The following is a 16513-nucleotide window of genomic DNA, read 5'->3' as shown; positions in this document are numbered from 1 at the left end:
TTTAACCATAAACTCTGTTGTCTATCTTTTAACCAGTTTTTAATCCACAATAGAACACCACCTCCTATCCCATGACTCTCCAATTTCCTCTGGAGTCTTTCATGATTGACTTTGTCAAACGCCTTCTGAAAATCCAGACACACAATATCAACCGGCTCACCTTTATCCACATGTTTGTTCACCCCTTCAAAGAAATGTAGTAGATTGGCGAAGCAAGATTTCCCTTCACTAAATCCATGTAGACTGTCTCATTAATCCATGCTTTTGAATATGCTCTGTAATTTTGTTCTTAATAATAATAGTCTCTACCATTTTGTCCGGCACCGATGTCAGACTCACCGGTCTATAATTTCCCGGATCTCCTCTGGAATCTTTTTTAAAAATTGGCATTACATTGGTCACCCTCCAATCTTCCGGCACCAAGCTCGATTTTAAGGATAAATTACATATTACTAACAATAGCTCCGCAAGCTCATGTTTTAGTTCTATCAGTAGTCTGGGATGAATACCATCCGGTCCAGATTTGCTACTCTTCAGTTTCTAGATCTGCCCCCATTACATCCTCCAGGTTTGCAGAGAATTCATTAAGTTTCTCCAACTCGTCAGCTTCAAATACCATTTCTGGCACTGGTATCCCACCCAAATCTTCCTCGGTGAAGACCGAAGGAAAGAATTCATTTAATCTCTCCGCTATGGCTTTGACTTCCCTGATCACCCCTTTTACTCCTCTGTCATCTAGCGGTCCAACCGATTCTTTTGCCGGCTTCCTGGTTTTAATATACCTAAAAAACATTTTACTATGTGTTTCTGTGTCCAACGCAATCTTTTTTTTTTAAGTCCCTCTTAGCCTTCCTTATCAGCACTTTGCATTTGACTTGACATTCCTTATGCTGTTTCTTATGATTTTCAGTCGGTTCCTTTTTCCATTTTCTGAAGGATTTTCTTTTAGCTCTAATAGCTTCCTTCACCTCACTTTTTAACCATGCCGGCTGTCGTTTGGTCTTCCGTCCTCCTTTTTTAACATGTGGAATATATTTGGCCTGGGCTTCCAGGATAGTGTTTTTGAACAGCATCCACACTGGATGTAAATTGTTGACCCTCGCAGTCAATCCTCTAAGTTTTTTTTCACCATTCTTCTCATTTTATCATAGTCTCCTTTTTAAAAGTTAAACGCTAACATATTTGATTTCCTATGTATACTTACTTCAAAGCTAATATCAAATCCGAACATATTATGATCACTGTTATGAAACGGCCCCAGCACCATTACCTCCCTCACCAGATCATGCGCTCCACTAAGTACTAGGTCTAGAATTTCTCCTTCTCTTGTCGGCTCCTGTACCAGCTGCTCTATAAAGCTGTCCTTGATTTCTTCAAGGAATTTTACCTCCCTAGCGTGCCCCGTTGTAACATTTACCCAGTCAATATCAGGGTAATTGTAATCACCCATTATTATTGTGTTGTCTAGTTTGTTTGCGTCCTTAATTTCCTTTAACATTTCTGCACCTGTCTGTTCATCCTGGCCAGGCGGACGGTAGTACACTCCTATCACTATCCTTTTCCCCTTTACTCATGGGATTTCAATCCACAGTGATTCCAAGAAGTGTTTTGTTTCCTGCAGAATTTCCAATCTATTTGATTCAAGGCCCTCCTTAACATATAGTGGTACCCCTCCACCAATTCGATCCACCCTATCACTGCAATATAATTTGTACCCCAGTATGACAGTGTCCCACTGCTTAGCCTCCTTCCACCCGGTCTCAGAAATGCCTATTATATCTAATTTTTCATTTAGTGCAATATATTCTAACTCTCCCATCTTATTTCTTAGGCTCCTGGCATTCACATATAGACATTTCAAACTGTGTTTGTTGTTCCTATTTACATCATGCTTAGTACTTGACATTATTAATTTGCAATCTTTTGTCCAATTTTTATTTTTATTTAAGGACACCTGATCTACTACGGTCTCTTTTGCAACCTCATTATCAGGATACCCTGTCTTCCCTGTTTTGGTGATAACTTTGAAAGATACCTTATCCCGACCCATGCGCTTCTGAGCAACTGTCGGCCTTGCCTCTCGTTTCTAGTTTAAAAGTTACACTATCTCCTTTTTAAATGCCGACATAAGTACATAAGTACATAAGTAGTGCCATACTGGGAAAGACCAAAGGTCCATCTAGCCCAGCATCCTGTCACCGACAGTGGCCAATCCAGGTCAAGGGCACCTGGCACGCTCCCCAAACGTAAAAACATTCCAGACAAGTTGTACCTAAAAATGAGGAATTTTTCCAGTCCATTTAATAGCGGTCTATGGACTTGTCCTTTAGGAATCTATCTAACCCCTTTTTAAACTCCGTCAAGCTAACCGCCCGTACCACGTTCTCCGGCAATGAATTCCAGAGTCTAATTACACGTTGGGTGAAGAAAAATTTTCTCCGATTCGTTTTAAATTTACCACACTGTAGCTTCAACTCATGCCCTCTAGTCCTAGTATTTTTGGATAGCGTGAACAGTCGCTTCACATCCACCCGATCCATTCCACTCATTATTTTATACACTTCTATCATATCTCCCCTCAGCCGTCTCTTCTCCAAGCTGAAAAGCCCTAGCCTTCTCAGCCTCTCTTCATAGGAAAGTCGTCCCATCCCCACTATCATTTTCGTCGCCCTTCGCTGTACCTTTTCCAATTCTACTATATCTTTTTTGAGATACGGAGACCAGTACTGAACACAATACTCCAGGTGCGACGTCCGCAGCCTGGTCCCACCCCGGTTAAGGTGGAGCCCATCCATTCAGAATAGGCTCCCCCTTCCCCAGAATGTTGCCCAGTTCCTAACAAAACTAAAACCCTCCTCCCTGCACCATCATCTCATCCACGCATTGAGACTCCGGAGCTCTGCCTGTCTCTTGGGCCCTGCGCATGGAACGGGTAGTATTTCAGAAAATGCTACCCTAGAGAGCCTGGATTTGAGCTTTCTACCTAAGAGCCTAAATTTGGCTTCCAGAACCTCTCACCCACATTTTCCTATGTCATTGGTACCCACATGTACCAAAACAGCCAGCTCCTCCTCAGCACTATCTAAAATCCTATCTAGGTGATGTGTGAGGTCCGCCACCTTCGCACCAGGCAGGCAAGTCACCAGGCGATCCTCACGTCCACCAGCCACCCAGCTATCTATATGCCTAAAAATCGAATCACCAACTACAACAGCTGTCCTAACCTTTCCCTCCCGGGCAGCACTTGGAGACATATCCTCGGTGCAAGAGGATAGTACATCCCCTGGTGGGCAGGTCCTGGCTACAGGAGTACTTCCTACTTCACCAGGGTGATGCTCTCCTTCTAGGAGACCTCCCTCCTCCAAGGTAGCACAGGGGCTACCAGACTGGAGGTGGGACTTCTCTACAACATCCCTGTAGGTCTCCTCTATGTAATTCTCCGTCTCCTTCAGCTCCACCAAGTCTGCTACTCTAGCCTCAAGAGAACGGACACGTTCTCTGAGAGCTAGGAGCTCTTTGCATCAGGCACATACATATAACATCTCACCAACTGGGAGATAATCATACATGTGACACTCATTGCAAAAAAGACTAGATAGCACCCCTGTCGCTGCTGGACTGCTGACTCCATCTTAGTGTTTTTGAGTTTTTCAATAATTTAAAACTTGCTAGAGTATTAAGGATATTAGCCTAATATAAAAGTGTCTTTTAGTTTATATAGTATATTGTATGATTTATTGTTTCCTTCTTAGATGTTAATGAAATGTATTTAAAACTCTGCAAGAGCACTCCTTGCTTGTTACCCTAATTACAATAACTGACTATAAATGAAGAGCTGTCCCAGGGGTGGGCGGGAAGACTAAACTAGATCCTGCAGTACCTGCTAGATTCTGTTAATGCTGTGGTACAAAGTTTTTAAAACTAAGTTGAAAAGACTATGGAGATTAGTTGATAAGGGAAAATTAGGTTCTTACCTTGGTAATTTTCTTTCCTTTAGTCATAGCAGATGAAGCCATTACGTATGGGTTATGTCCATCAACCAGCAGGGGAGATAGAGAGCACTCAAACTTTCACAGTGCCCTCTTGGCCAGCTAGCTCCACTGCCTCTTCAGTATTTGAAGCTTCCAAAGCAGTATGGCAAACCGCAATGGGAATCACAAGAGCTTTCCTCACAGCGAACGATGGCCCATCACAAGGGCATGAACTCATAAAGGAGGGAATGCACATCCTCCTGGAGGGAATAAACTCATCCTCCTATTTATAGAACTGGAGGGGAACACACGCGCCTCCTGGAGAGAATCAACACATCCTCCAAACAAAAACATGCTGGAGGGAATGAACACATCCTCCTAAATTTAAACTGAACATGAATCCTGAAGATTGTTTTCCAACTTTCTCCCAAGGAAGGAACTTCAGGAAATTAGAACAGAACCTGAAAAAACAGATTCACAGCATACAGACAATCATACAGGGAGGGCTCATGGCTTCATCTGCTATGACTAAAGAGAAGAAAATTACCAAGGTAAGAACCTAATTTTCCCTTCCTTGTCATCAAGCAGATGAAGCCATTACGTATGGGATGTAACAAAGCAATCCCTAGATAGGGTGGGAACAAGCCACAACACGCGCTAGCACTTGTGCACCAAAACGCGCATCCCTCCTGGCAGCCACATCCAGCCTGTAATGTCGGGCAAAGGAGAGCTTAGAAGCCCATGTTGCTGAACTGCATATCTCTTGAAGAGAGAGTGCTCCAGTTTCAGCCCAAGAGGAAGAAATCGCTCTAGTAGAATGCGCCTTAAAGGCTACAGGCGGAACCCTGCCTGCCAGCAGATAAGCTGAAAAGATAGTTTCTTTGAGCCAGCGGGCAATAGTGGCTTTAGACGCTGGAGACCCTCTGCGAGAACCGGATAGCAAAACAAACAGATGATCAGAAGTCCTGAAAGAGTTAGTAACTCGCAGATACTGCAGCAGAGTCCTGCGCACATTCAAAAGGTGCAGCTGCCCAAAAGATTCTGGAAACTCTTCCTCTGAAAAAGAGGGCAAGAAAATAGGCTGGTTTAGGTGAAAGGCTGAACCCACCTTGGGCATAAAGGAAGGCACGGTCCGAACCGTGACTCCGGACTCTGAAAATTGCAGAAATGGGTCTCTACAGGACAGCGCCTGGAGCTCTGACACCAGTCTCGCCAAGGTAATGGCCACCAGAAAAACGGCCTTCAGTGTCAAATCTTTCTCCGATGCTCGCCGAAGCGGCTCAAAAGGAGATGCCTGCAGGGCTTTCAAAACTAGCCCCAGGTTCCAAGCTGGACAGGGTGCTCGCACTGAAGGTCGGAGCCGAAGCACCCCTCTAAGAAACCGTGCCACATCTGGGTGAGCAGCCAAATACACGCCTTCCACCTTACCACGAAGGGAGGCCAACGCTGCCACCTGCAGGGAATTATAGGCCAAGCCTTTTTGTACACCTTCCTGCAAAAAGTCCAGAATCGGCGAGACAGGAGCCCGCATTGGAGCAATGGCTCTGGAAGCACACCAAGACTCAAACAGGCACCAAATCCTGGCATAAGCCACGGAAGTGGACCGCTTGCGGGCTTGCAGGAGAGTGGAAATAACTTTATTGGAATAACCTTTATCCCTCAATTGCGCCCTCTCAATAGCCATGCCGTAAGACCAAAGCGGCCGGCGTCCTCCATGGCTACCGGTCCCTGAGTCAACAGGTTCGGTACCAGAGGTAACGGCAGAGGAGCCTCCAGGAGCATCTGTCGGAGGTCTGCATACCAAGGTCTCCTTGGCCAATCCGAGGCGATGAGGACCACTTCTCCTGGGTGCAGCCGAATCCGCAAGAGCAGGCGCCCTATCAAGGGCCATGGGGGAAACACATAAAGTAGACCCGGAGGCCAGGGTTGAGCCAAGGCATCCAACCCCGCCGAGCGAGGATCTCTCTGTCTGCTGAAGAAGCACGAGACTTTGGTATTGGCACTTGTCGCCATTAGATCCATCACGGGCTTGCCCCATTTGGCACAGATCTGCAGGAATACTTCGTCTGCCAGATTCCATTCTGCTGGATCGATCTGATGCCTGCTCAGATAATCGGCCTGCACATTGCTCTGACCTGCAATATGAGCTGCCGACAGACACTGAAGATGCAGCTCGGCCCAGTGGCAAATCAGTTCGGCCTGCGCGGCTAGTGCTCTGCACCTTGTTCCGCCTTGTCGATTTATATAGGCCACCGTTGTCGGTTGTCTGACATCACTCTGACAGCCAATCCTTCCAGGGTCACTTGAAAGGCCAGAAATGCCTGAAACACCGCTTTCAACTCTAGGCGGTTGATGGACCACTCCGACTCCTCGGGTGTCCATAGACCCTGGGCATGCTTCCCCTTGCAATGTGCGCCCTTCAGGCACCAAACGGGGAGCGTCAGTGGCATTCCTCGCCGCAGCATGCTGTCCGAGAGCCACCACTCCATGCTGTCGGGCCGCAGGGAGCCAAGTAAATCTGCATTGGTAATCCTGAGAAATAGGAGACCATCTCCGGAGTAGGGAATACTGTAGAGGTCTCAGGTGCGCTCTCGCCCAGGGTACCACTTCCATCGTGGCTGTCATCGATCCCAGCAGCTGGACAATGTCCCAAGCTCGCGAGCGGGGCATCCTCAGGAGCAGACGGACCTGATTCTGAAGCTTGCACCGCCTTAGCTCGGGTAGGAACACATAGCCCGAGACTGTGTTGAACCTGGCCCCCCAAAATTCTAGAGATTGTGAAGGGGTCAGGTGACTTTTGGCCATATTGACGACCCAGCCTAGAGATTGCAGTACTGAGACCACTCTGGCTGTAGCTTGTAAGCTCTCTGTTGCAGAGTCTGCTCTGATGAGCCAGTCGTCTAGGTACGGGTGAACCCTGATACCCTCTCGCCTGAGAAAAGCAGCTACTACCACCATTACCTTCGAAAAGGTTCGGGGAGCTGTGGCGAGGCCAAAAGGCAAGGCCCTGAACTGGAAATGCTTTCCCAACACCGCAAACCTCAGAAACTTCTGGTGCGGGGGCCAAATCGGTATGTGCAAGTAAGTTTCTTTCAGGTCTAGAGACGTGAGAAACTCTCCTGGCTGTACCGCCGCAATGACGGAGCGCAGGGATTCCATGTGGAAATGCCGCACTCTCAGGGACTTGTTCACTTCTTTTAAGTCCAGAATAGGGCGAAAGGACCCACCTTTTCGCGGCACCACAAAGTAGATGGAGTATCGGCCGCAGCCTTGCTCGGCGGGAGGCACCGGGGTCACTGGCCCTAACTGAATCAGACCTTGTAAAGTCTCCTCCACCGCCGCCCGTTTGACGGCAGAACCGCATCGGGACTCCACAAACACGTCTCTTACTGGGGCGTTGAATTCTATTCTGTATCCATCTCTGATCAGGTCCAGAACCCACTGATCTGAGGAAATCTTGGCCCACTCCTCGACAAAGAGGGAAAGCCGTCCTCCGAAGACAGGCATCGAGGAGAGGGCCGGCGCACCATCATTGAGAGGGTCGCCCCTGAACTCCTGGTCTTGATCCACCGGCTGCGGAACGCTTGTCCGAGCGAAAGGAGTTCCTCTGCAGACCACGGGCACGTGAAGTGAACCCAGCAGAACGCCCCGGGCGGTACCTTCTAGCTTCACGGAAGCGAGGTCTGTATGAGGAGTGGACCGCCTGGCCCTTAGAGGAAGGCCTCTGCCTATCTTCGGGCAAGCGCTGGGGTTTTGGATCACCCAGGCCTTTCACAATTTTCTCCACCTCCTCACCAAATAGGAGAAGTCCTTGAAAAGGCAACTTCACCAACCTTTGCTTAGAGGCCATGTCCGCTGCCCAGTGTCGTAGCCACAGACGACGGCGAGCCGCCACTGCTACTGCCATTTGTTTAGCCGAAGCTCTGACAAGGTCATAAAGGGCATCAGCCAGAAAGGACAAGGCCACCTCCATCCGCGGAGCCACATCCAAGAAGGGCTCCGCTCCATCTCCGGGCTGAGCCACTGCCTGTTGCAGCCAAGCTAGGCAGGCTCTAACAGCATAACAGCTGCAAGCAGACGCCCGAACAGTGAGACCTGCAATTTCAAAGGACTGTTTCAATGCTGTTTCCAGCCTACGGTCTTGAACATCCTTCAAGGCAACACCTCCTTCAACAGGGAGGGTAGTTCTCTTTGTCACCGCAATGACTAGGGCATCCACTGTAGGCATTTGAAAACGAGCCAAATGTCCCTCACGCAGAGGGTATAACTGCCCCATAGCCCTGGAAACTCTCAAAGGTCCCTCGGGGTCAGCCCACTGAGCCGAAACAAGCTCTAGGATGGAGTCATGCAAAGGGAAGGCCCGAGCAGCTTTCTTGGTACTAGCCATCCTGGGATTACCCGAGGAACAGTGCTTTACATTGTCCGCAGCCATCGCCAAAAAACGGCGATAAAATCCAAAATGGCGGTTTCGCGCCAAAATCGCCCCGATCGCAGGCCCACCCTGGAGGAGTTGGAAAACACTCTTACCTCAAAGGATCTAGTGTACAACTACAATCCTGCTGAAAATCAGATCAAAAACCTCTGTTCCTTTTTTTTTTTTTTTTTTTAAGCTGTGAGGAAAGCAGAGGTATTGAAGACTCCGGAGGCTCAGATGAGTGGGAAAGGCAGGGAAAGGGCGAACCTATATGCCTGCATCCACTGTTGGTGGGTAAGGACAGGGAAAGCAAGGCAATATGTCCACATCCACAGAGGTATGGGTAAGGCAGGGAAAGGGCTAACCTATGTGCCTTTAAAGTGAAGCTGCTATAGCCTCCAACACCCTGGTTAACAACTGGCAAGCCAGGAACCACCTCCCGGCAGATTTTTCTGGAGCTCGAACAAGCTGCAGCCACCCTGCTAAGGGAGATAGAGAATACTGAAGAGGCAGTGGAGCTAGCTGGCCAAGAGGGTACTGTGAAAGTTTGAGTGCTCTCTATCTCCCCTGCTGGTTGATGGACATAACCCATACGTAATGGCTTCATCTGCTTGATGACAAGGAAAATTTGCTTTTTATATTTTTATTTTGACTAACACTAACCTACAATTCCTCCTTTAAACCCCAACCTTTAAGTTCCCAAAGCACAAAGCAAAATAGCGTTCACTTACCAGAGAAATGTCCTCTTCTCTCTGAACTTCTCAGAAAGAAACAAATGAAAGGGGGGAAAAAAAAACAAAAAAGAAGGGAAGCATGATCACTTCAGACCTTCAGACTCTTCGACCAACTCCTAATCTGACACAGCACCACAGGAGACCAGAAAGAAGTCTGGGAGGAGGCTGCATTGAAGGCCTTTTCTTTTCTTCCTCTTGTATAAGCTTTAATTGGCTAGCACTCATGGAATTTACCTCTAGTCACATCCCAAGAGCAGAGGAAAACTGTAAGCCCTGCAGTCACAAACCCCTACATGCACTAAGGTAGAGTAGGGGGAGGCAGGGGAGGGAGTGGGACCCTGCACCGTGAGGTTTAGCACCCCTGGGCCCTGTGGACTGGCCTTAGCCAATTCTATACGTCTAGGCTTGTTCCCAAGGTGGGAAGGTAATTAGATAACAAAAAAGAAAGAAAGAAAAACTGTTGCTTGGAGCATCCCCCAGACTTGGTCTATTCTCCATTGGGAATCTGGATATACTAAATCCCTGGGAGCAGCCTACCGCAAGCTACAACAGATAAAGACCATATTGCCTATCCACTGCCCATCCATGCCATCTCCTCTCCCTACCACTCAATCCTATGTACTTGTCCCAAGCTCTCCTGAATTCAGATACTGTTTTCGTTTTCACCACTCTACCGGAAGGCCGTCCCACAAATCTACCACCCATTCTATGAAGAATTATTTCCTCACCTTTCACCTACATCCTATGACCCCTTATTCCAAAGTTTCCTTTCAACTGAAAGACTTGTCTTCTGTCCATTTATGCCATGTAGATAGGTATCTTCCCCTCTCCCGCCTTTATTCCAAAGTCTACATATTGATATCTTTAAGTCTGTCCGCTATATGCTTTATGACGAAGACCACTGACAATTTTAGTAACAAAGTAACATAGTAGATGACGGCAGAAAAAGACCTGCATGGTCCATCCAGTCTGCCCAACAAGATAACTCATATGTGCTACGTTTTGTGTATACCTTACCTTGATTTGTATCTGTCTTTTTCAGGGCACAGACCGTATAAGTCTGCCCAGCACTAGCCCCACCTCCCAACCACCAGCCCCTTGATTTGCATCTGTCATTTTCAGGGCACAGACCGTATAAGTCTGCCCAGCACTAGCCCCGCTTCCCAACCACCAGCCCCTTGATTTGCATCTGTCTTTTTCAGGGCACAGACCGTATAAGTCTGCCCAGCACTAACCCCGCCTTCTGGACCAACTCCATCCTATTTATATATTTTTGAAGGTGCAGTCTCCAGAACTTTACACAATATTCTAAATGCAGTCTCAGCAGAGTTTTCTACAGGGGCATCATCACCTCCTTTTTCCTACTGGAGGTTCCTCTCCGTATGCAATCAAGCATCCTTCTAGTTATCGCCATCGCCTTTTCTACCTGTTCAGCCACCTTAAGATCAACACATATGATCACACCCAAGCGTAGCTCCTCTTTCATACAAAAAAAAAAGTTTTTCACCCCCTAACCTGTACTGTTCCCTCGGGAGTTTGCAGTCCAAATGCATGATCCTGCATTTTTTACTATTAAATTTTAGCTGCCAAATTCCAGACCATTCCTCCAGTTTCGCTAACGTTATCCACATCAGGGGTGTGTATCCTATTGCAGATTTTGGTATCATTCACAAAGAGGCAAACCTTACCAGACAGCCCTTCAGCAACATCACTTACAAAAAGGAACCGGCTCAAGAGCCGAACTTTGCAGCACATCACTGGTAGCATCCTTTTATTCAGAAAGAGCTCCAATTTACCACTATCCTCTGTTGAATTCCACTCAACCAGTTCCTAAACTAGTCAGTCACTTTAAGGCCCATACCAAGGGCACTCAGTTTATTAGTTGTCTATGCGTAACCGTGTCCAAAGCTTTGCTAAAATGTAAATACACCATATCTAGCGCTGTCCCTCAAACTCTCTGGTCACCCAGTCAAAGAAATTAAACAGATATTGTCTGAGAAGACCTGCCTCTAGTGAAACCATGTTGCCTCGGTCCTGTAATCCACTGGGTTCCAAAAACTTTACTATTCTCTGTTGTAAAAGTGTTTCAATTAATTTACTTAACACAGAAGTCAGACTTCCCAGCTTGTAGTTCCCAACCTCTTCCTTACTGCCACTTTTGTGGAGAGGGACCACACCTGCTCTTCTCCAGTCCTATGGGACCATTCACTGAAAAGGTCAGCCAGCGGAACTGCTAGAACTTCTCTAAGTTCCTTCAGTACCCTCGGATGTATGCCATCCGGCCCCATTGCTTTGTCCACCTTTAGTTTAGCCAGCTACTCACAAACACAGTCCTCTGAAAATCATTCAATGACTACCACCTCTCCATTCCTATTTGTGTTTGTCTTCTGTGGTTCTGCTCCTGGCCCTTCAGCTGTGAACAGATAACAGAAATATTTCTTAAGCAATTCCGCCTTATCTCTATCAACTTCTATATATTCCTTCCCTTCATCTTGGAGTCTCACAATGCCACTTTTGAACTATCTCCTAATCACTAACATATCTTTAAAAAGTGTCCTGCCCCCCCCCGCCCCCAATTTTATTTATTTGTTTCATTTGTATCCCACATTTTCCCACCTTTTTGCAGGCTTAATGTGGCTTACATAGTTCCGTAAGCGGAATTAGCCGATTCCGGTATGAACAAATACAAGGTATGAACAGTAGCAAGGTGATATTGTGGTAGAATGAGGTACATGTATGGTAAAGATCACTGGGGGGAACTTAAAAGGGAGATGGGGTTAGGATGTGTCCAGTTACGGTCTTTGGTTATGTTATGTCGCTGCTATCCATGTTTTTTATGTTGGGTCGGTGGGGTATGCTTTTCTGAACAGGTCTGTTTTTAGTGCTTTCCAGAAAATTAGATGGTCGAGCGTAGTTTTTACTGCTTTTGGTAGTGTGTTCCATAGTTGTGCACTTAAGTAGGAGAAGCTGGATGCATAAGTGGATTTGTATTTGAGTTCTTTGCTGCTTGGGTAGTGGAGGTTTAGATATGATTGTGTTGATTTTATAGTGTTTTTGGTTGGCAGGTCGATGAGGTCTGTCATGTATCTCGGTGCCTCGTCGTAGATGATTTTATGAACTGTTGTGCAGATTTTGAAAGCGATACGCTCTTTAATTGGGAGCCGGTGCAGTTTTTCTCGGAGTGGTTTGGCGCTGTCAAAACGTGTTTTTCCAAATATAAGCCTGGCTGCTGTGTTTTGGGTAGTCTGACTGGCTATTTTTTCTTCCATTTGCATCTTTATTTTCATGACTGCTCTACCAGCTTCTCTTAGCTTTTCCAGATATTGTCACCTGTCTTCTTCTTTCTGCAATCTCTTGTAGTTTATAAAGGCTAACCTCTTTTTCCTTACCTTCTCAGTTACTACTTTTGACAACCAAAGCGGCCTCCTTTCCTCTTACTTTTATTTACTTTCCTTACAAAAAAGTGTGTTGCCCTTACAATAGCTCCTTTCAATTTTGCCCTCTGCTTTCCAACTTCTTCCAGATGTTCCCATTCAGACAATTCTTTGATGTAATCCCCCATCTGAACAGATTATAGCCCGGTATAACTATATCTCATCACAGTTCTCTGTGAACACCACTAAATCCAAATCGGCCTCTTCTATCACAGTCTCAAGATCTAAACCCTTATTTCCTATACTTCAGGCATTAGTATATACTGCTTTCCAGACATCACCCCTTTTTCCCCATTTGTGTAGAGGTATTCAAAGCTCTCGGGTAACTGAAGCATTAATCACCCTGCACCAATGATTCTAGTTTAAAGCCCTCTTCAGCAAGTCAGCCGGTCTGCTGCTGAAAACACTTCTTCCCTTTTTGGATAGATGGACACCATCTCTGCTCAGCAGCCCCTGGAAAAGCATTCCATGGTCCTAAAAGCCAAAATGCCATTCATGACATCATAACAGTCCAGTTCATTAACAGGCATCAAAGTAGAGAATGGCATGGGGACGAAGTTCATCCCCATCCCATCCCCATGGGATCTGTCTTCGTCCCTGCCCCATTCCCTCAGGCTCTGTTCCCGCCCCGTCCCTGGGGTCTCTGTCCTCGTCCACACCGTTACCGTAGGTCCCCGTCCCCATGTCATTCTCTAGTGCAGGGATTTCAAAAGAAATTATTTAGGTCGCATCTCTTTTTGAAATGGAGGTAAAAAAGAAATCCTGGAGCAAGCAAACAAAGAAACTCCTTAAAGATAAAATTAAACTAAGTCCTCTCTACTAAGATAAGAAGAAAAAAAAATAAAAGCAACAGTTTTCCAAGCAATATAAAATTAGAATTTAAATAAAGCTTTTCCTAAAATAAATAAACCAGGCACAGCACTTGTTGAAAAAAAATTAAAAAGCCAAAAGAAAAGTCTATTTCAGTCTACAATGTCTTCCTCGTAATTGGCTAGAGAGCCTATAAATTAAAGATCAGCCTTGGGGTGGGTGCGAGGGAACTAAACACTAAACAGAGACTTCTGTGATCTAAACTGATATTATGCCAAGCTTTAAAATGCAACCTAAAACACTAGACTTTAAAACACTATTTATATAAAACCCTGACAGAGACTTAAAAGACTACACTACTGTCTAAACTGACTTTGCTAAATAAGTAGAGTAATTTTAACAAAACAAAAACAAAAAAAAAAAGACAATGCCATGTCCAACAGGTAAGATACATCAGTGAAGTTTTCTTCCCCTTAGCAGGTCCTCTCTCAGCATCTCTTTAGGACCAAAATACTTGACTAGTACCCTCCTCCCATGTCCCTTCCAATGGGAGCTTGTGCTTCTGGTCAGGGCATTCAAAAGTGCTTTGGCAGTCCCCTAGGCTACAAAGGCACCACTTCCTTGAACCACAGAAATACCAGGGGAGGTGAAGGCAGAACCAGCCCCCTAATAAAAGGAGAGTGAAGTCAGCTCTGAGCTTTATTTCTCTGGCTCCATCTGCTTGAAGGGGGACATGACCTACTCATCTGGACTGGCAGAGACAAAGAATTTAAAAGTTCATTTAAGTTCATTAAATAGCTCTCCTGCAGTTATCATTAAAGAAGGCAATTTTAGAAGACTGGTGCAAACAATAAAGCCTATGTACTAAGCATTTATACCCATACAAATAAGGGTCAACAACCAAGTTATAGATAACTATTTCTTGGACCAACTTAAATGTATCTTTGACAAACTTTTAAGGATTATATTGTCATCAAGATAGATATGTTTTCATTGTACTAGCATAAATTATATCACCTATAGTCACTGACCCTTATTTCCATATACCCAGTGGATTAACACAGAAATCACAATCTCTTCCCAAAACACAAAAAGGAAAAAAGTCTTTAAAGAATCTTGCTCACAGGATAGATCATTAGTCTATATTGAGGGCAGTGTGTCCATATGGTTTGCGCATATCATGATAGTATTGAACCTCACTGCTAAGCCAGGGTATGTGATATATGATCTCTGTCTCTCAAAAATTACTGATACCACTTGCTAAATTAATGTTTAGTTAGTGTTGTAATTAATCCATATTTCAGTTACCTGTTATTGTTTGCTGATTGCACTTTTTATGTTGCACTGTTCAATTTTTAAGACAATGAACAATTTAGTTTATTGTCTCTTTGTATGGACTGATAAATAATCCTGGTGGTTTGTGTGTTGGGTCTGTGAGTGCTTTCTGGGAACTGTGGAACCACCAGGAGTAACCTAGAAATTACTGGGGATAATGGGAGACTTGCCCAGAGGCGGTTGGGACCCAGTCAGTGGGAGGAAGGTGCTAATGTAGAGCACAAGCGGTAGATGCAGGTGGACCTGAGCTGTGCTGAGGATAGACCCTCTAAGTGGCCGCGGGGTAACCGCAGGCAGGTGGCTAAGCGTTTCATGACAGCAACTTAAAAATTCCTTTTAATCAAGCCTGTGGCTCCCAAAACAATGGAACATATTCCATACCTTTCTGCTGTATTACATACAAATTATCTTTCTTATTCTGCTTGAACCATTAAATGCCTATGTTTGAGACATCATTCATGATATTATTTCACACAAAATCTGTAGAAAATTGCAAGGTAGCTTCTAATACAAGTCAGAAAGAATACATAGCCATGTAAGGTAAATAGTACTGCATATTGCATGTAAACAAACAAAATGTACCTGAAGCCTTCTGAATGAGAGTACAGGCTCTGAAGCATGGGAGAAGTATGTTGACAAGCTAGAGAGCTGTCTCAGAAGGAGCTCTTGTAACATGCAATCAGGTTCTCAATGCCCTTACCTGGGTGCTCTTTCCAGTGCCTGGATCCCCGGAGACTAGAACGATATTGCTGCTTTCCAAATTCTCCATAAAAAGATATTTGACCCTCCACACAGGTAGCTCCTTCCTCTTTTTTAGCAGTTCATAATAGCGGGAGGAAAATGGGAGACCATCATAAGGATTCACTTCCAGTTCTCCTTCACAGTCCAGGGCTGCTTCCTCCTCACCTTCCTCCTCCTCCTCCTCCTCATCCAGCGTTTTATTCAATCCACCGGACCTCAATGAAGACAAGGAAATAGAGTCCGAAGCAGGATCAGCGCCTTCAGTCTTGGTGCCTGCTTCCATACTACCACTATATCAACAGCTTTACTGCAGCATAATTACCACTCACAAGACCTACAACAGAAAGGAGAGTGAAGTTATGTTATACAGCATGAACCCTGGTAAAGAAGCAAAAAGCATAAAAGCAGGCATTCCTGATTTAAGACAACTAAGCATGCTGTATATAGAACATGTTGGATTCAGTTTGAAGACAATAGTTTCAGATTTACTTCTCAAATTTGCCACAACAAAGGAGTTTTTTCAGCTTCTGGTTTGCAAAAAAAAAAAAAAAAAGTACAAATATTCTGCAATATCTCATCAAATGGTTCCTTATATCTATACTAGCCGTTAAGCCCGTTAAAACGGGCAAGTATTGGTATGTTCTGTTTTGATGTCTAACTCCCTCCCTCCCAGCTCCAAGGCCCCAGTCCCTCCCCCCTCCCCTCCTCCCAGCTCCAAGGCCCCCTCCCCCTCCCTCCCAGCTCCAAGGCCCCCCGCCCTCCCTCCCAGTTCCAAGGCCCCATTCCCTCCCAGCTCCAAAGAGCCCCCCTCCGTTCCTCCCTCCCAGCCAACTCCAAGGCCCCCCTCTGTCCATCCTTCCCAGCTCCAAGGCCCCCATCCTTCTGACCTCCCATGTCCAGCATCCTCCCTCCTTCCCTACCAGCTCCAAGGCCCCCTCCCCCTCCCCTCCCAGCTCCAAGGCCCCCCTCCCTCCCAGCTCCAAGACTCCCCTCCATCCATTTCTCCCAGCTCCAAGGCCCCCCTCCTTCTGAGACCTCCCATGTCCAGCATTTCTCCTGCCCTCTCCTCCCTCC

At 45.9% G+C, this 16513-nt stretch overlaps 1 protein-coding gene across 2 annotated transcripts in view; it reads right to left on the bottom strand.

Annotated features, from left to right (window-relative positions):
• DQX1 (DEAQ-box RNA dependent ATPase 1) overlaps positions 1-16513 on the bottom strand; it is a 128324-nt gene that overhangs the window by 59444 nt on the left and 52367 nt on the right. For both annotated transcript variants that reach the window (XM_030190878.1, XM_030190879.1), the window contains exon 2: positions 15399-15773. In XM_030190878.1, coding sequence (XP_030046738.1) covers positions 15399-15722 — 324 coding nt within the window. In that variant the 5' untranslated portion in view covers positions 15723-15773. The remainder of the gene's footprint in view (positions 1-15398; positions 15774-16513) is intronic.

This window comes from Microcaecilia unicolor, chromosome 2 (assembly GCF_901765095.1).
Source record: "Microcaecilia unicolor chromosome 2, aMicUni1.1, whole genome shotgun sequence".
Lineage (NCBI taxonomy): Eukaryota > Metazoa > Chordata > Amphibia > Gymnophiona > Siphonopidae > Microcaecilia > Microcaecilia unicolor.
Note: the sequence above shows the minus strand (reverse complement) of the source record. Positions and strands in the feature narration are given on the sequence as shown.